This window comes from Micromys minutus (genome assembly GCF_963924665.1).
Source record: "Micromys minutus genome assembly, chromosome: 27".
NCBI lineage: Eukaryota > Metazoa > Chordata > Mammalia > Rodentia > Muridae > Micromys > Micromys minutus.
In genome coordinates, this window is record NC_137962.1 from 29,982,892 (window position 1) to 30,003,174 (window position 20,283).

Sequence of the window (20,283 nt, forward strand, 5' to 3'; positions counted from 1 at the left end):
CCTGTACTGGTTTCATGAGTTGTCCCCTTGAACAACACTTTTATTTTTTCTGTTTTCCACTTCCAAATAGCCTGTGACTGACTTCTTGGTCACACACCCTCCCAAAACAAAAAACAAACAAACAAACAAACAAACAAACAAAGCCCAACCACATCAGAACTCCATAGCCCAATTTTCTTGCCTTGGTTTGCACATGGAAGTTACCTAGTTGCTGCCACATTCATTTAAGGCCCATTCATTTTCGAATTTGGGTTTTTGTTAGTTCAGGAGCCTGAGACATTTGTCCATATCCAGGACCTCGGCAACAAGATGGCAGGATGAATCTCCCAGGATGGGAATCAGTTCCCAGGACCTTTGGTCACAGAGAGCCTCTCACATTGAATGCCAGGAGTTTAGAAATAGGTCTGGGGTCTCAAGAAAGTGACCTCCCAACCAAAGTATGCCAGTAAAGCAAAAAGTGTTATTGCTGCACACAGACATTGCCAAATCAAGCCTGCTTGATGCCAAAGTCCTGCTGGGGTTCTTTTTATTCCTAACAACAAAGGGATCCATGCCCCTCACTCTGAGTGGTCAGAGGCCTTACACTCCTACGAATCCAGAGCAGCCCAGCTGAAAAACGAAGTACAACTTTTAAGGACAGAACACATCCTTGAGTGCATTTGATTTCAGGAAGTGTTACCTCTCTCTGCCCTGCCTTCTTTAATAAACACAAGTGGTTAATCCAAACACCAGGCTTGACCAGTACTTTCTTGACCAGAATGAACAGCAAAACTGAGCCCGTTGGGGCATCCTTCTCAGGACTGGGCAAACAAATGTGCTCAGACTGAAGGCTCACCCCAGCCTCAAGCAATGAGGGGCAAGTCTGACAACCGAGACTGAGCATCCAGCAGCCGTTCTGAGGACGCCGCAGACCATTTCCACACCTTGCTGGGCTCTGTTCCTTGAGAACGCTTCTGACCCATTTCTATGGATCCTGTATATCTCTGTATCATTAAAAAGGTTCCAACTGGTTTCTGTTCCTTACGATGGCTATGCTTAAACATCTAATGACTGTAAAGGCCATTCCAAACTCGGGGGCATCCATAAGATGCCCCTCCTCTGTTATTCCTGGAAACTTTAGCAAATAGGTTCTCATGGGCTTGAGTTCGGAAACTAGTAGATTTAGCTACAGGCCAGTAATACCCCTCAACCCATAATGTTTGATCTGCCACAAGTAAGACTACTTATGCGGTGGTAGACACTTGTGGCTGCCAAGCAGCCTGGCATCCCTTGCTCTCTGAGGATCCAGGCCTTTCACACAGATGCATCTCTTTGGGCTTGTACATGGTAACATCAAGAGAATGGCCTCCTAAGGGGAGCTCACCCCTTCTTTTCTGGTCAACTCAGCAGGTAGAGCGAGCTCTTTCACCCCACCTTCTAGCTACATATACAGAGGCATTTAACACCTACAGTATCAATAAAGTACAAAGTAAGGACCATGGCTGACGTATGGCCCGAGTTTGCTTAGTGAAGCATTAAAATTCAATGTTTAAAAAAAAAAAACAATATGAATGTATGAGCAATTCCATCTTACTGGAGCTGAGGAGGGTGCACATTTGACCGAGTTGTGTTGAGCTGGTGAAAATAGAAGTCCAGAAAGCACATACTCGTATGTGTGTTTATCTTTATATACAAATATATGCTTTATTTCGCTCTTTTCTCTTTTCTCAGGAATGGAGGTGGGGCTCCCTGGGTTTGTTGGAAAGGGGCTCAAACGTGGAGAAGCGGTGGTGGTAGTTCATTGGTCCACTGTAGCGGGAGGGATATTTCATAGGGTAAGATCTCATCTTCAGAGCCTCTATGAGATGCTGTAGACGCCGAGCGAAAGATAGCGTTGTGCGGTGTCTCATGTGGTGCGGAGTAATAGTAAAGGTTGCAGGATGGACTAGGGTTGGCGGCACAAGTAGAGGCATGGAGGAGGTTTGGACAGAAGACGGCTGATGGAGCAGAGGCCGAGGCGGTCGTGGTCGAAGAGACGGGTGTTGGAAATACCAAGAAGGGCGAAGAGAAGGAGGGCGGAAAGAGACCGGGTGGTGGGTAGTATGCCGGCGAGTGGTGACTGGCTGAATCAAGTGCAAGGCGTTAAGGCCGATCTTGGAAGCAATCCAGTCCAGGTAGTCCCAGGTGGCTGTGTAGACTCCAGGACGCTTAGCACGGGCACAGCCTACCCCCCAGCTCGTGATCCCCACGATCACAAAGGGGCTGTCGTCGTCGTCTCTGCACATGAGAGGCCCACCACTGTCCCCCTGTCCAGAAGGACAGAGGGGTCACTTTCAGCCTGAACCACTCTCCCTTCCCAGAAGGCTCATGGGGCTATGGGAGAACAATGTCTGTGGCCACATGGTTTCCCGCTGCCTTAGACACAACTGGTAAGGGTAAGAGTTGCAAATATCCATTGGGATGCGGAGGGCGGGTGGGGGAAGGGATCCTGAGGTGCCTTGCAATAAGATGAGCACACAAATGCATGCATGTGGCTTTACCTGCATGCATGAACGCTGGTGGCTCTGGGTGCTTTGTGTCATGGGGAAGAGAAAAAGCATTGTCTTCAAGGACCAGGTTTGGGCAATGTGTTCTGTGTGCTAATGTTGAAGTCAAATGCTAAGAGTAGCGACATGTTCTCTGTCCCCATAGTAGTTGCAATGGTGGGTGTTAAGGAAAGGTACCAGGGGGCAAGTCACTGGAGCTGCTGGCCTTTGGGCAGGGGGAGGAGAGGATGGAGATTGAGGACTTAAAATGAGGTTTTTCTCAGGGGCTAGGATCCCAAGAGGGACCCAGGGGTCTGGGGTACCAGAAGGAAGTTACCTGGCAGGTGTCAATCTTGCCTTCAGGATACCCTGCACACACATTAGTTGATGTGACACGCCCATTGTACCACTGGGTGGAGTTACACAGGTCGAGGTCAATTAGATCCACACGTGCCTCCATCAGGACAGGTGATGGTCTGAGGGCTGCAGCCAGGCCACACAGTGGTCAGTGCTCAAGGAGGAGATGGAGAAAGCCCTGCCTCCTCCCCCACCGCGACGTCTATCCAGCCTATGCAGAGGCTCTGGTTAAACAAAGATTCCCTCAGGCTCACCTCACACTCCTGAGGGAAGTGAAAGGCACAGTGAAAGGACAGGTGGGGGAGTAGAGGTGAAAGAATTTTGCCTGGAGGAAGAAAGGAAGGAGAGCTGAGGTCTATCTTAATGATGGGTGAGGTACTGGGTAGACTGGCTGTAGCTCTGACTGGCTCAATTAGTATGTGCCAGGCACTAAGTCCGAGGTCCTTTTCCTCCTGTTTTTGAATCAGGGACTGGAGCACCGCCCACCTACTTCAGGGTTTAACCAGGACTGCCTCCTCTCCACACCCAATCACTGACACACCTCTGATTCTCCACTGTGTGTCTAGAAGTCACCCTCCCCCTTTTTGTTTTTGTTTTTGTTTTTGTTTTTTGCTTTGTTTTTAATCCTCCATTAGGACTCCTGCACCCAGCTTCAGACAGGATCCTCCTAGGTGTCTCAGACCTGCTGAGGAGAGTTTTGGAAGAGGAAAGAAGCTGAGTCAGGGCTTCGCTCACACCACAGACCCTATGGTGGGGGTCAGGAAAGACATAAGTCAAGGTTCAGCTCAGGTGGTCAGCATGCGCCTGACTTAAGGCATGGCCTCAGAGCCAGAGGAGCTGTGCCTCTTTGTCACAGGTCACAGCTCCGACAGCCCCCTCCCATGGCGCTGTAGGTTTGGATGTCCTGGGCAGTGCAGGGGATAAGAGAGGAAAAGCATGGGGCCAGTATATGCAGGGCTAAGCATTCAGCAGGCAGGCTGGGGGTGGGGTGTGGGGGCGGATCTGCATAATCCATGTTTCCTGAGCTGTGGGTATTTAAAGGATTTTTTTTAACATGGGATGTTTTATTTTGTTTTCTATTTTCAATAGAGATGTTCCACCCTCCCATCTGAGCATCAGTGAGAAGTCTGTACAAGCACTGACCCCGAGGTGGGAGTGACACCTTAAATAATAACCCAAACTTGCTGGCCAGTAAGATAAGTAACACTTTTAGGTCTACGGCTGAGGCCATACATGGTCTTGAAAATCATAAACCTCGTTGTGAAAAAAGCCAGGTGTCCTGAGGCAGATTGTTCAACAGCAGACCATTTAAATAAGAGGTCTAAAAGAACTCAAAGTCCCAGCTAAAGGAACAGTATCTGGGTAGCACTTCCAACCCTAAAGCTAAACTCCAAAAGGAGGCAAAACCAAGCATATATAAACAGGCCATGGGAGCCTGGGGCCTAGGGATTTTTAAAGACTGTGTTTGCGGGACAAAAATTGATGCCCACACTAATTTAAGAGGATTCTAGAACCAGGTCTGCAAGAACACAGGCTATGTATATGATCAGAGGGCAGATAAGACAGGGCTGAATCATGTGTGCCCATGCTTAGGCGGAGCCAGGAGCACCACCAGATGGGATGGGATGGGATGGGATGGGATGGGATGGGATGGGATGGGATGGGATGGGATGGGATGGGATGCCCACCTTCAGCAGATAGCTGCCATCACATGCCAAAAGAGCAATCGAAAACTAAAGTAGCAAGGGCAAAGGCCCTTCCTCTAAAGAACAGGACAGGTCATAAACCTTTGAAAAAAACAGTGGTTCTCAGCCTTCCTAATGCTGTGACCATTCAATACAGTTCCTCATGCTGTGGTGGTTCCCAGCCATAAAATTATTGTCCCTGCTACTTCATACATAACTGATATTTGCTGCTGCTATGAACTATAATGTAAATATTTTTGGAAACAGAGTTTTGCCAAAGGGACCTCAAACCGCAGCTTAGGAGCCACTGTTTTAAACACTTAGATCACCTCTAGGAAAAAGAGTGAAGAGAACAGGGATTTTTTTTCTTCTTAAAAAGGCAGCTTTGCCACCCCAAATTGTCTCAAATCAGGAAGCCTAAATTTTCCAAAATCAAAGAAAAAAACTTGTCTCTGTTAATTTCAGTCACACTTCACATCTCTAGTGTGGCAATAAAAAAAAAAAAAAAATGTTCTCATGAGGCCGAAAGCACTGTTCATGAGCAGGGAACAAGTTCTACTTGGTCTGGTCCCACAGATGCCCTGTTGCCTACTGTTGGGACTTAAGGTGACCTGTTACTTCTGATATTGACAGTGGCCCTAGACTTTAGGGATGTGAGGTGGTTGTCTGGGACTCGGGGTATAACTGTGGAGTCACCAATGGCTCTAAAACACTCACGGTGTCCCTGTCATCTTGTCTACTACAGAAAAGAGTCCCCTGCTCACCCGATGCTGTGTGGGCCAGGGAGCATCGCTGAATAAGGACCGAGAGCTAGAAAGGTGGTTATCCGCTGGACCATTCCAGGAGTCTTGAACTAATGGCCCAAGGCAAAGTCACCGACCACATTCCTCCTGGTCTATGTAAAGAACGTCAAGTCATTAGGAAAGAAAGCTGAGTCTTGGTGCTACAGCTATCCATGGAAGGGATAACACCTAGGTGCCTATGGCTGTCGGTGAATTCAGACATCCCTGAGGCCACAGAAGTCAGAGATGCTTCAACTCCAGAGGCCAGCCCTTTGCTCACTCAGCACAAGTGAAGAAAGCGCCTTGTGTTTCTCATGGCAACAAAACCATATCCAGAAAAGTCATTTGCAAACGCTGTTTCAGTTTAAATTTCCAATGTCCAAAGTCCATCAGCTGGGCCTCCAGCTGATACACACACACACACACACACACACACACACACACACACACACACACAATTTTGCCGCATGCTAAAACATGTCAAGGTTCTACTTGTACCTGCCGTTCGGCCTTTCCACAGGCACCAGGCTATTGCCGGTCATGCCCTCCGACAATCTGGACACCGGGACCTTAGCCATAGGACTCAGCTTCTGACACACTGAATTCTCCAGTCATGAATGGACCTGTGCCAGACTCTACTCATGATCCCATGTGGAGAACTAACACAGCTCAGTCACACATCATGACCCCTGCCGTGAAAAGACAGCCAGCAAAGAGAATAGGCGCCAGTGTCCACAGAGGCGCTCCCCACCCCATATACTCACCATTCCCTTTTATGTATCCCCACCCAGTCACGTAGCAGGTGTGGGGGATTTTGGGAAGACCAGCCTTAAAATGAGGTAGGCAGCCGGGCCCAATAAAGTCCCCGCATGTAACAGGAGGAGTGATTTTCAAGAGAGCAATGTCGTTCCCCTCCGTCACAACGTTGTATTTCTCGTGGATGACAATTTTCTGCACGTATCTCTCCTGCTGAGGCACTTTCACTGGCTTGTTTCTTCCATATTGGATTTCGTGTGCTCCAAAAACCAGTCTCCAGTCATAGACTTTTCTGCGGAGACAAAGGTGGGCCAGTCGGGTCTCATTCACAGACTGGCCAGAGGGAAGCCTGTGGTGAGTGTGACCCTCAGAGCCCTGTCAGAGTCTGGTAAACCATGTGGCCCCAGAGCTCCACAGAGAAACTGGGCATAACCCCCTGGGGAATTCCCCTTTCCATTAAGAGTTACCCTAGAGACCTCCCTCTCTCTGAGCCCCACACGTACTTTTTGTTATCGAAGCAATGAGCAGCTGTGAGCACCCAGTGGGAGTTCAGTAGGCTGCCTCCACAGACATGGTACCTGCGGCTGTTATGGGATGTGAAGATCTGTAAGCTGACCATCCAGGGCCAGGCCCCAGGCTGCGTAGTCTCCCCTCCGACAATCCGGATGCCTGCTTGTAGGTTTTGCCTGAATGGTAACCCACAGGGGCCACTGAGGAGAGACCAGGAAACTGCTCAAACCAAGAAGAGGCATCCAGTCTTTGTACCTCCACACCTGGGGGGGGAGGCAGTGACACAGGATTGGGAAAGATGGGGAGGAACTCTGGGGGGAAAAAAGAGGCAGCCTAGGGTATACAGGAGGCCACAGTCTCCAGAAAATATCTGGATAGGCCCTAGAGGTATTGAGGGAAACCCTGGACATAGATGTCGTCCGAAGTGCTATGGAGGTATGTGATGGTTTTCAGGACTAATCTTGGATGGGAGACTCAAGAAAATGTCACATGATGAAGGACTGTGGGGATGGTTCTGGAGAACGTAATTGCAAGCCGCTGTAGCGTCTCATAAGCATTGTGGTCCCACTAGAAGTGGAGGGGATCCCGAGCTCGAAGTTCTGGGAACGTATCACAGGGGAAAGGCTACCTAGAGTGTTGGAGTTGTTTGCACCTCGAGTCCCTTAGGAATGAGAGTCTTCAGGTGGAGAGAGGTACAAAGGCATTCATATGGTGCGTTTGAATTCTCACACAGGTGATTTACCTCAGTTGTCCAGAGAAGAGCAGGGGCTCCTAAAGTTTAGGCCCCAATACCTGATAGGCAATGAAGCCAGTCACTGAAATAGTAGAAAGAGGTCTAGGAATAATGGATCATTCCTCTCCCCTCACCCTCCCCCTTGGAAGCCATGGGCATCTGGAAACCTAATAATTCTAGGATGATGGTTCTGGAAGCAGGAAGGATCTGAGTTGGGGATGTTGGTCACGGGAACTGTGACATTATCCAGAGTCTGCTAAGGCAATTTACTACTCACTGTAGCCCTGTACAAAGGGAGTCTAGACAGGACCCTTCATGACAACCCTTACCCACCAAGGTGCCCGACACTTACTCACACGAAGTGTTATCCTTGGCAACCACGGACACTGCCAGGACCAGCACAACGACAGTTGGCAGCATCTCTTCCATACTCCTGCCCTAACCTGGCCTGCAAGCTGTGACCTCACAAAGCTCCACGGCCTTCTGGCCAATCAGCAGGATGGTCTCCCACCCCCACCTCAGCAGTTAAGCCAAGCAGGCCTCCTTGATTAACTGATCCATGCTGAAGTGTCATCCAAACTTCCTGAGTAAATTCTCCTGACCTCAGGGTGGTGAGGTACTCATGTGCAACCAACCCGTTTCCTCTGTCCTAAGACTGAAAAGGCTAGTAATTTCCCACCAGCCTCAGGGTGCTGAGTGACCCCTCCCCCCCAGGAGGGAGTGTTCCAGTCCTATCTAGCCACAGTTCCTGGTGTGCCTCCCCCCCCCACCCCCAGGAAGAGGTGTCCCTACCTTATCTAGCACCAACCCCTAGAGTGTGGGTTGGGAACCCCAACATGGCCCAGGTTGACGGCAGCCAATCACCTTAAAGGTCAGTTGACCCCACCAATGCTTGTATGCCTAATCACCATCGCTGTAACCCACCCTCTACAAAATGTATAAAAACTGCACTAACAGAGAGTTCGTGGTTGCCTCTCCTCTAGATGTAGGTCAGCCCCTGCGAGCTGGAACAATAAACCTCTAGCTTTTGCATCAATCTCTGATCTCTCATCTCATTCAAGGGAGTCTTCCAGTAGTGAAGGCTCAATTTGCATTTGGTGCATGGGCTGGGAAGCCAGACATCCCCCCCTCGCCGAATGAGGTCACAAGGAATGATGGTCAGAGGAACAGCTTGATGTCAGGTACCGAGGTTGTCTGTATCCATGTTTTCTGTATCCGTGTTGTCTTGTCTGTATCCATGTTGTCTGTATCCATGTTGTCTGTGTCCATGTTGTCTGTATCCGTGTTGTTTTGTTTGTATCCATGTTGATGGTATTCATGTTGTCTGTATCTGTGTTGTCTGTATCTGTGTTGTCTGTAGCCATGTTGTCTGTATCCATGTTGTCTGTAACCATGTTGTCTTGTCAGTATTCATGTTGTCTGTATCCAAGTTGTCTGTCTTGGTTTCAGTTTGCTCGTGAACATCTGTAAGGCTTAGAGAGCCTCTGATCTGGTGCAGTCAAATTGTGGCTGGCAGATGTGCCTTAAGGTCATGACTTCGGGGAGTCTAGAGGATGCTTCTAGCCCCCCTTTTGGAACCTGTTAGACTTGACACCAGCTTGAGCTGGATGAGTCGCCCAATTACCTGGTTTCTGTGCCCATATCAACTGGAAGGCCCACCCTACACACACACTCCTTTTCAGATAACCCCAACGGTTATTAATCTCAGACTGCTTTATTTACTCAGCAGCCCACCTGGGATGATATCCAACAACTCGTGAGAGTGGTCTTCACAAGAGGATAATGCAGAAAGCCAGAAAGAATGTCCCCTCAGACATGGGGGCACCATCGATTGACCATGCTGCCATAGACAGCAGATTTCCCCTGAGTAGACCTGGCTGAGACTTTAATACAGCAAAAGGTAAGGAGCACCTGGAGGCCTACCACCCAGGCTCCATTGGCATGTCTCAAGGGGGTCACAGGATGACCCACCAATTTGACCAAGGAATGTGAGATTAAGCAGGGACAAGAGGAGTCACCCTCAGCCTTTCTAGAGCAGCTCATGAGGCATTCTGCCAATATATACCCTAAGACCCCAGCAATAGCAAGTAAACAAAGCTACTGTGACTATAGCTTTTATAGACCAGGCTAGTAGAGATGTCAGGAAACAGCTTCAGAGACTAGAGGGACTACAGAATAAGTCAGTGAGGGATTTAGTGCAGGTTGCTGAGAAAGTCTACCATAACAGGAAGACAGAGGAGGAAAAGGAGCAGAGAAAGAGAAAGGGAGACGATAAAATGAGATTTTTTTTTTAAGGCAACAGGAAAGGAATTTACAGAAAATCTTGACTACAGAAGTTAGGGAAAGCAAAGAAGAGAGACTACTCCAACCAAAGATAGACAGAAAACCCCTTGAAAAGGACCAGTGCACATTTTGCAAGGAGCCACTGGGCCTGAGAGCGCCCTAACAAACAGAAGCTGGGGGCAAGAAATCCCAGGCCTTGGGAAAACTCCCCCAAACAGCGAAGGTGTTAGCCCTGGGGGAAGACAATGACTAGGGAGGACAGATTTCAGACCCCTTCCCCAAACCCAGAGTAACTCTGAGAGTGGAGAGGAAACCCACTCAATTCTTGGTGGACACGGGCTCAATATTTGATCCTCCTCCAAGCTTATAGCCCCATTTTCAAGAAAAAAATAAAATCGGGTCCAAGGAGCCACTGGCACAAAAATGAATTCACAGACTATCATAGAATTCATAGAACAATGAACCTGGGGGTGGTTTGGGTATCCCAATCATTTGTGGGCATCCCAGACTGCCCCTACCCTCTGTTGGGGTGAGATTTGCTTTCCAAGATGGGGATTCAGATCTACTTTCTTCCCGAGGGCCCTCACCTGACGGGTCCTGCTAGAGAAAATGTCCAGGTCCTTCCTATTAGGCCGGAGGACAAATACAAATTGTTTGAGACCAACACCCAAAAGACAGAAGACATTGTTTAGTGGCTGGAAAAGTTTCCTCTTGCTTGGGCTGAAACAGCAGGGCTAAGCCATGCATGTCTGCAGGCCCCTGTGTACATGGAGCTTAAGACCCAGACTGATCCTGGTGCACCAGTACCCAGTGTCGGGGTAGGCACAAGAAGAAATTAAGCCACACATCTCCAGCTTCCTCCAGCTTAGGTTGTTGTTTAGTACCGTTTGGGCTAGAACACCTCCTGCCAGTTAACAAATCAGACACCAATGATTATTCCTCAGTCTAGGACTTAACGTGAGGTAAACTGTTGAGTGGCTGACATCCACCCTACTGTGCCTAACCCCTACACTCTGTTGAGTTCTTTGCCACCTTTCAGAATTTGGTGCACGGTCTTAGACTTGAAAGATGCTTTCTTCTGCCTGACCTTGGCACCCAGAAGTCAAGAATACTTTATGAGAAGACCCAGAGGATGGGATCACAGGTCTGCTGACATGGACTAGATTCCATTGGTTGGGCTCAATCTGGCCACCTTGCTGCCCGATCTCAACCTTGAGCCACCACAGCACAGGTGTCAAGAAACACTCAGAAGCCCATGAGTAAAGGAAAGACCTCTCCTACGGAACCCCTGCCAGGAGCTGAGGCTACCTGGTTTACAGACAGGAGCAGTTTTTCCATGAAGATCAGAGTCAAGTGGGAGCTGCTGTAGTGGACTGCACAAATGTCGTCTGGGCTGAACCTCTACCCCAGCATGTCAGCATGTCAGCACAGAAAGTGGAGCTAATTTTCCTTGGAACTTGGGGCCAGCAAAAAAACTAACATCTACATGGATAGCAGGTATGCCTTTGCCACAGCCCACGTACATGAGACTATATATGAAGAGAGAGGACTGCTCACATCAAAGGAAAAAGAAATAAAAAAAAAAAAAAAACAAGCAGGAAATCTTGGGTCTCTTGGATGTCCTGATGAAGTCAGAAACTGTGAGTGTAATTCCTTGCCCAGGGCATCAGAAGGGAAGAGACTCAGTGGCCCGGGACAATAACCAGGGAGATCATGTGGCTTTAAGTGGCCATGCAGGAGCCTATCCCAGTTATGGGCCTGCAAGAGATACTCTCTGGGAAATGGGATTGGACTAAGGGATAGCCTCACTCAAAATATACAACAGAAAGAAAAAAAAAAAGGCCCAAATTGCTAGCCACCTGCAGACGCCCTGCTCCACGGGGACCTCAACTGCCCCATGTACCCGTCAGTCAAACCTGGATTTGGAACTGGAGATGAGGTCACCTCCCTGATGACTTCCAAACCCCTCAACACCTGGTGGCCCCACTTCACTTTTAACCTGTGACAGCTGGTGGCAGGTCTTGGCTCGTGGGACATCCCCACCCATGACGGGAGCTCTGACAAAAGCAAACTGCCCATATGAGAAAAAGAGGGCTCTGAACTGTACTGAGGGGGGGGGGGACAATAAGGTGTGCATTCCCTGCATGGAGGTATCACCTGTGAGAGACCCCCGTTTACATTTGCGCTGAAGATAGAAGAAGCCAGGCAGAAATTCACTGAGGCAGGGGGTCCAGACGAGTTTTACTGCGCCACTTGGGGATGTGAGACTACAGCAGTTACCTACTGGAACCCATCCTCCTCTTGGGACTTGATCACAGTAAAAAGAAATTACACTACGGGGACAGGGGGCTACAGGAAGGCTGAGGATATTGGGATGCCTTCTGCGCAAACGCCACCTATAACCCAATAATAATCAGATTCACTGAAAAAGACAAAGAAACAACACGGTGGTTAAAGAGAAAAATTTGGGGACTCGGGTTGTACAAACTGTGATAGGATGACAGCCAAGACGAGAGAAGGGCTAGCCAAGAGAAAAAGAGAAAAGAAAGGTGGCACAGGGGCTGGTTCAAATCATACTTTAATTCCTCCCCATGGTTAACCATCCTGGTTTCTACCTTGTTAGGACCTTTAGTTGTTTTTACTTTTGCTTTGAACCTTTGGACCCTGCATTTTAAATCGTCCTGTGGTCTTTGTTAACGACCGAATCAACACAGTGCAAGCAATGGTGCTTAGGCACCAATACCAGGCTGTTATGGCCGGGAAGCTGGGTGATTTCATAACTGAAACACTCACAAGAAAGATGGGGGAATGAAAAGAAAAGGCTAGTAATTTCCCACCAGCCTCAGGGCGCTGAGTGAACCCTCCCCTCCAGGAGGGTGTGTTCCAGTCTTATCTAGCCAGTTTCCGGTGTGCCTCTGAGGCTCCAGGTAGCCATACCCACCCCACTACCCCCACCCCCCGCCCACCCCCATCTCAACCTTATCTAGCACCAGCCCCTGGAGTGTGGGTCGGGAACCCCAACATGGCCCAGGTTGGCGGCAGCCAATCATCTTAAAGGTCAATTGACCCCACCAATGCTTGTATGCCTAATCACCATCGCTGTAACCCACCCTCTACAAAATGTATAAAAACTGCACTAATGGAGAGTTTGTGGTTGCCTCTCCTCTAGATGTAGGTCAGCCCCTGCACGCTGGAACAATAAACCTTTGGCTTTTGCATTGATCTCCGATCTCTCATCTCATTCAAGGGAGTCTCCTGATAACTAAGGCTCAATTTGAGTCTTGCAAGACCTTTTTATTCATCCTAAGTGAGCCTTAAGTTTCAATTTATGAATGTTTGGGATATTCTCTCTAGGGGATGATACCACAACAGGCTCATGGACTGAAGAACAGCTTGACCCTCCTGTAATGTGGTAATATATACGATACGTTCACAGCTTTAAAAAAAAAAATTGGGTTCTGCTGGCTGATAGATCCTCAGTACATGGAGGTGGGGATGGGGGGAGATGTGATGTCCCCAGAACACTTTCAAGGAGCCTTTTTGAAGTTTCTTGACTTATAACTTCAAAGCCTATCTTCTTGCCCGTTGCTGAGTATCACATACTTCTTGAAGTTCTCTAGTTCTCCTCTTTTGAACATAAGTACCGCCATTTATGATCACCTATACTTGAGCAGCAGGAATTCTCATCACGGCCATCTGCATAGCAAGTGTCTTTTTTTTTTAATATTGGATTATCAGTAGATAGTATGACAGATGTATGTCACATACTCTGATGTTCTTCCTTCCCTGTAACGATGTCAGAAGGTCTCATCTCCTCTTGACAGTAAGTCCCCGCCAGCTTTTTATAGTATAAAAAGGTTGCTTCTCCTCTAGGATGTGTCACAAGACGCCAATGCCCCTACCCATCCAGACATTTTTATTTCCCCCCGTTATGTTGAGATCTCATTTTATGGGATGATCTTGATTTCTCTGGGTACATTTAAATGAATGTCATACTTTATTATATAACTTTCAGGAGGTCACATCTCCCAAGGGTGACCAATAAGGTATTGAATATCTTACCTAAGCATCAGAGAGCTGACTTTGCCTCTCCACACGTGAGAACAACTGTTGTTCTCCACCTCAGGGCCCGAGGTCTCATTTCTTTCATCTGAGTAGTACCCTGTCACATGTTCTGTACCAGAATCAAGAGATCCTATATCCTCTGCCTGAGTATTGGTTGTACCTTAACTATATTAATGTTCTGTGAGTCTCAACTCCCATAATGAAGTGCCAGAAGAATTCATTTTTCCTAAAAGAAGTCTCCTCTCCCTGGTTGAGTACAGTCTCATCCCCCTATCTAAATGTCATATACTTTCCCTCCTTTCCAAGAATATCATCTCAACTCCATTTCTGCCTGAGGATCACAAAACTCAGTATCTTCTGTTTGAGTATGAGGAAGTCTTATATACCCTATCAGAGTATCCCAGGGTATCAGAGCATCTTGTCCCCCACAATCAGGACTCATTACTTCATGCATCTGGAGCAGGGTTTTTTCAACCTGTGGTTTGCAAACCCCTTTGGGGGTTGCATAATCAGATATCTTGATTCTCAGATGTTTATATTACAAATCATAACAGCAGCAAAATTTACACTAATGAAGTAGCAATAGAATAAATTTATGGTTGGGGGTCACCACAACATGAGGAGCTGTATTAAAGGGTCACAGCATCAGGAAAGTTGAGAACTATTGCTTTGGAGGTTTTGTCTTTTCTCTGTGACTAGAAGATATCATCCTCCCTCTTAGGCTATAAGCATATCTCCTCTATGAGAATGCTACTAAGTCTCATCTAGCCTACATCAGCACCAAGCAGTCTCATCTCTTTTGCTGAATAATGATAGCAACTCCCTCTGCCACCCCACCCTGTGTTCTCTTGTCTCAACTTGTAGTCTTTTTTTAAAATATTTATTTATTTTTATGAGTACATTACAGATGGTTGTGAACCACAATGTGGTTGCTGGGAATTGAACTCAGGACTTCTAGAAGAGCAGTCAGTGCTCTTAACCATGGAGCCATCTCCCCCAGCCCTCTCAACTTGTAGTCGCAATGCCCTTATGCTTAAGAGCCTTGAGTGTCTCAATGCACATCTGGGTCAGATGTCCTGGGCCAAGACATCTCACCTACTTTTACCAGGAACTCATAAGAGCTCATTTACATTATCTGAATAAATAAAGGATGACTTAACTCTCTTACCTCTGTATTGAATTGTGTTCTCTCCCTATATTCTAACAGGCGGTCTTATTTCTCCTAAGTAAAATTAAGAAGATCTTAGTTTCTAAGGCGAGTTGGTAGGACATGACCTCAGGGGACTGAAGAACCTCCTCCCTAATGCATGGGCTCTCACCTTGATACTCTGCCATGTTAGAGCCTCTAAACTGGAATAGGAACAATGTGGCCTGTGGGAAAGGTCAGGAGCAGAGGTCAAAGAACCCCAGGTCTAACATGTACCAGACATGTATCCCTCAGCCATAGGAATGAGTCTACTTTCTCAGTCGGAGTAATATGTACCTGATCCCACACAACTGCTAACAGGACTGAGAAGGCATTATATAATTTTAGATAGCTAACATGACGAATGAATATCATCTCTGGTCATGACTAACACCCCTACTACCATTCCTCGTTAATTTGTAGAAATACTGAATGTTCATTTTCAAATTTACACCTTCAATGAAAAATGTGAGCAAATGCCCAGCCTTCAAATAGCAAATTCCTCAAATTCTCTTACATAACTCTGTTTCTATCCTACTCGTTAGGAACTAGACCTTATGGTATATATCAAAAAGGCATTTATGGCATAAATACCCAAATGCTAGTAGAACTTCATGCTGAAGGCTTGTAGTTCCAGTTACTCAGAAACTAGGGCAAGAGGAAGACCACAGGTTCAAATCCTACCTGGGCTGCAGAATGAGTTCAAGACCATAAAGGGGTGAGAGTGGGAGACAACTGTGTGAGGACCATGAGATTTGGCTGCCTGCATGTAATAAAGTGGTCCCTCCTCTACCTGAACATACAGACGTGCTTAAATCAATTCCAGAGCTCTCAGATACTTCATCGGGAGCTTTTTATCTGAATCACAAAGATACTTTTTCTTCTCTATGTCAGGAGGGTTTTTCTCTCCTGAAGCAGAGCTTAAGGTTCCTTATCCTTAAGCTTCACACTAGATAGTAAGTCTTGTTTTCTCTCTATGAAGGCTAAATAGTTCTTTTTCACCCACCTGGGAGTTAGGAAGTCTCATCGTAGCCACTGAGTGTGAGAAGGCCTATCATGCCTGGGTGCCAGGTTGTACCTGATAAACAACCCAAAGGCTTGGGAAATAGTCAAGAAAGGGGGACCAGAAAGATGGATAAGCATGGAAAGGTACCTACCACCAAGCCCAAGTGTGAGGTCAATCCCAGAACCTCACACCATGGTAGTAGCAGAGAACCAACCCCCACAAGTCGTCTTCTGACCTCCACTTGTGCAACATGGCACACAAACACACAAAATAAAAAAAAAAAAAAGCAACAATATTTTTATAAGAAATGGCACCCTGGTTCCGGTGATGCACACCCTTAATCCCCAGCACAAGAGAGGCAGCGGCTGACAGATCCGAGTTTGAAGCCATCCTGGTTTACAGAGTGAATTCCACGACAGCCAGGGCTACACCAGAAAAAAAAAAAAAAAAAAAAAAAAAAAAAAAAAAAAAAAAAAAAAAACCTGTTTCAAAACAGAAACAAACAAAAAATAAACAAAACCAAAAGAGGTGGCTGGAGAGATGGCTCAGCGGTTAAAGGCATTAACTGCTCTTCCAGAGGTCCTGAGTTCAATTCCCAGCAACCACATGGTGGCTCACAACCGTCTGTACTGGGATCCGATGTCCTCTTCTGGTGTGTCTGAAGACAGCTACAGTGTACTCACATACAATAAACAAACAAATAAAACATTTTTTATAACACGGCAACATGAATTCAAAAAGTGACATTAAACCTAAGTTTTGAATGTTAAGGCTGTGGGTATAGCTCAGTTACAGAGCATTTGTCTGACATGCTTAAGGCCTTGGGTTATATCTCCAGAACTGCAACGTTAATATTTACAATAAGGAACATCTGCCTGGTGTGGTACTGTGCATCTTTAATCCCACCACTCAGGAGGCAGAGACAGGTGACTCTCTGAGTTTGAGGCCACCCTAGTTACAAAGAAAGTTCAAGGACAACCAGGGCTACACACAGAAACCTGTCTTGAAAAATAAGAGAGGAGTCTGGAGAGATGACTTAGAGGTTAAGAGCACCGACTGCTCTTCCAGAGGTCCTGAGTTCAATTCCCAGCAACCACATGGTGGCTCACAACCGTCTGTACTGGGATCCGATGTCCTCTTCTGGTGTGTCTGAAGACAGCTACAGTGTACTCACATACAATAAACAAACAAATAAAACATTTTTTATAACACGGCAACATGAATTCAAAAAGTGACATTAAACCTAAGTTTTGAATGTTAAGGCTGTGGGTATAGCTCAGTTACAGAGCATTTGTCTGACATGCTTAAGGCCTTGGGTTATATCTCCAGAACTGCAACGTTAATATTTACAATAAGGAACATCTGCCTGGTGTGGTACTGTGCATCTTTAATCCCACCACTCAGGAGGCAGAGGCAGGTGACTCTCTGAGTTTGAGGCCACCCTAGTTAAGAAAGTTCAAGGACAACCAGGGCTACACACAGAAACCTGTCTTGAAAAATAAGAGAGGAGTCTGGAGAGATGACTTAGAGGTTAAGAGCACCGACTGCTCTTCCAGAGGTCCTGAGTTCAATTCCCAGCAACCACATAGTGGCTCACAACCATCTGTAATGAGATCCAGTGCCCTCTTCTGGTGTGTCTGAAGACAGCGACAGTATACTCATATAAATAAAATAAATCTTGAGAAAAAAAAAAAGAAGAGAATGAACCCCATTAGTACAGCAGATAGCACATCAGTACAATAATATATTCTTATAGATAAAAGACTACCCGGGCATTTTAAAATTTTTAATGGGCATAAAGTTACAAAAGCATTTAGAAATCATTTTTGCTAAGAAGCACTGACTCCTCTCTTGGGTCCACTGAGTAATTTAAAGCCGAATGGAAGCCTAGCCTATCTGCCTTCATCTTATATGTCTGTCTGCTTACGGTCAGACACTTGCCTGATGCTGCCCATAGGGATATCAGAGTACCTAAAATCCACTGATAGCCACCTATCTCACATCAGCCTTGAAGGCTGAAGGCCCAATCAGTCACTGAGACTGCCGTGCGTGCGTGTGTGCGTGCGTGCGTGCACATAGACGCATAATTGAATATTTCTATGTGTATGACCACTCAAATGCCCCATTGCATGTTTTAGCATCAGAGGACAATCGTAGGCAGCAAGCCTTGCCCTCCCTACCTTGTCTAAGGAGTCTTTTTGTTGTTCGATGCTGTATATGCTAGGGAACTAGCCAGCAAACAGGCTTCTGGAAAACCTCAGGTTTCTGCCTCCGATTCCTCATTACAGAAGAACAGGGATTTTAGCACATGCTACTACACCCGGATTTCCTTAGTTTCTGGAGTTTGGAACTTGCAAAGCATATATACTTTACCGACTGGCCCATCTTCCCAGCCTTTTACTGTCAGCTTTATCCTGTCCCGCTACAGACCCCAAAAAGGGTCCCTGAAGCCATCATTTTAAACCTACAGCCACTAGGAGTGCCTCATGTAGAAGAACACTGCAGACAGATCACTCACGAAGGGAGGTGTCTATGATGGTACCGTTGTGTTGTGAAAATCTTTACATTGCTTTCCTCATGTAAAGAAGTAAAAACTTCTTTAGCCACCTCAGAAAATTAAATTTGAGACAGTAACCCAGTAGACCCACCCCTGACCTGGACTGTTTAATACACATGCTTCTTGCCTCCTGCCCTATTTGAAGTTCATGTCAGACTTGATTCTCCTTCTCTGCTTTCTCTTCTTCCCACCACTACCCATCTCTTCGATGGGTATATGGGGCAAGTGGCCCAACACGGCCTGATGGGGCTCCCAGAGATGGGGCTTCTCCTATATACGTAAACCCAGAAGAATTATTGACAAGAAAATGTTTATTTTAAATGTTTGTGTGTACCATTTTTGTGACACCCCAGCCTTGTTGACTGGGGTCACGGTAAATTCGCTGAATATAAACTTTAAAACCAAAGACAAGTTGCCTCGTTGAAACTATTTAGGAAGTGTGTTAAGGACCGAGTCTGGAGACCTGGTGTCTACATTCCAGGTGACTGTAACAAAGTCACTGCAGAAAGAGCCTTCTCCAATTCTACAACAGGCTGCATGCGTGATACCCACTCCGGGGCTGCGGTGACATGTGGGTTACATAGTCCAGCTAGGTTTAAGTTCATAACTAAGCTTCAGGGAGCACAGGCATTTCAAAGGAGTCTGCTTTAGGTCACCAGACCTCACCTGCTCCTTGAAGCCACCCAGGGAACCTGCTTTTCCTAGGTGAAGGGGTCAAAGGCATCCCTTGCTATCTAGGATTACCTCTGCTCCCCGGTTTCCTAACCAACTCCTCCCTGGCCCCACCCTCAACTCCAGAATAACTTCTAGAGCATCAAAATCTGTGGTCGGTATTCCTAATGCCTGAGCCACTAACCTGCTTGCTTTCTCTGAAGCTCCTTCCTTCAGGCTTGTTAGATCTCTTGATCCCTTGGCTGTCTCTCCAACTTCTTGTTGGGTAGGAATCCGGCTGCCTGCTCACCTGACTGTGCTCATTCATAGCTAGCCCCGCCTCCCCTCCCCGACGCGGCAGAAAGTGTGGGTCTCCGCCCCCTCCCCGCGATGTGATTGGCTGGTGGCAGCTGGCTGCTGGCCTTGTCTGTAAATGTGCTCTTGGAGGTCAGGTCTGTGCAAGGTTCAGAGGAAACAGGAAAAAGGTAAACCTCGCGTCTTTGAGAAGCTAACCCTTAAGGGAGTAGACACGATGCGATGTAAGAAGAGCCAATCTCCTTTAACTGGGAACAATAGCGAGAGCCCAGAGAATCCAACCCGGACTCTGAAAAAAGCAGAGCAAGGAGGGCTCCCTGGAAGAATGGGCTTAGAGCACGGCCAGTGAGGGTGGTAAAAGGGTAGGTAGGTGATGTAGGCAAGGAAAGTAGAGAGTGGACCGGTCGGGGTTACAGCAAAGCTGGGAACAGCAGGCGGGAGAAAGTACGGGAGAGGGTAGAAGGACATAAGGGGGCCCTCACCAGCTTCATCTGTCATCTGGTGGGGGAGGGGAGCAGAAGGTAGGAATGGAGGTGGGAAACCATTGCATCGACCCAGGGGAAGTGAGGCCAAACACAGCGAGCCGCTGGGGACCAGCACATAGAAAGGGAAGCGAGGTCTGAATTTTAAAGTAGATTTTATAAACTAGACACCGCAGGAAGGTTTCAAGTCCCGGGTTTAAAAGCGGGATGGGCGGTATTGCTCAGTGGTAAAGTCCTGGCCCCCAGCACCAGAAAGCAAAGAAGAAATAGCGACAAGGACCCCAGGGGACTATCAGACTAAAGGTTGCTATCCAGGGCTGGAGAGAGGGCTCAGCGGGTAAGAATGCTCGCTGTTCTTGCAGAGGACCAGAGGCTGGTTCTTAGCACCCACACTGGGGAGCTCACAACTGC

The 20,283-nt window shown here is 47.3% G+C and overlaps 1 protein-coding gene across 4 annotated transcripts; it reads right to left on the minus strand.

The window, feature by feature from the left end:
- Positions 1-1,706: 1,706 nt before the first annotated feature.
- On the minus strand, positions 1,707-7,756 carry ACR (acrosin; the record flags this gene model as incomplete). Of its 4 annotated transcripts, none has more annotated exons than XM_080938925.1 (5): positions 1,707-2,285; positions 2,842-2,987; positions 6,093-6,376; positions 6,588-6,668; positions 7,680-7,756. In XM_080938925.1, 5 exons carry the CDS (start codon positions 7,754-7,756, stop codon positions 1,707-1,709), a joined length of 1,167 nt encoding a protein of 388 aa, XP_080795051.1. The 4 variants fall into 4 exon arrangements, with proteins under 4 accessions (XP_080795051.1, XP_080795050.1, XP_080795053.1 ...); XM_080938924.1 differs by having other exon boundaries at positions 6,588-6,794; XM_080938927.1 differs by having other exon boundaries at positions 2,188-2,256; positions 6,588-6,794.
- Positions 7,757-20,283: the final 12,527 nt, after the last annotated feature.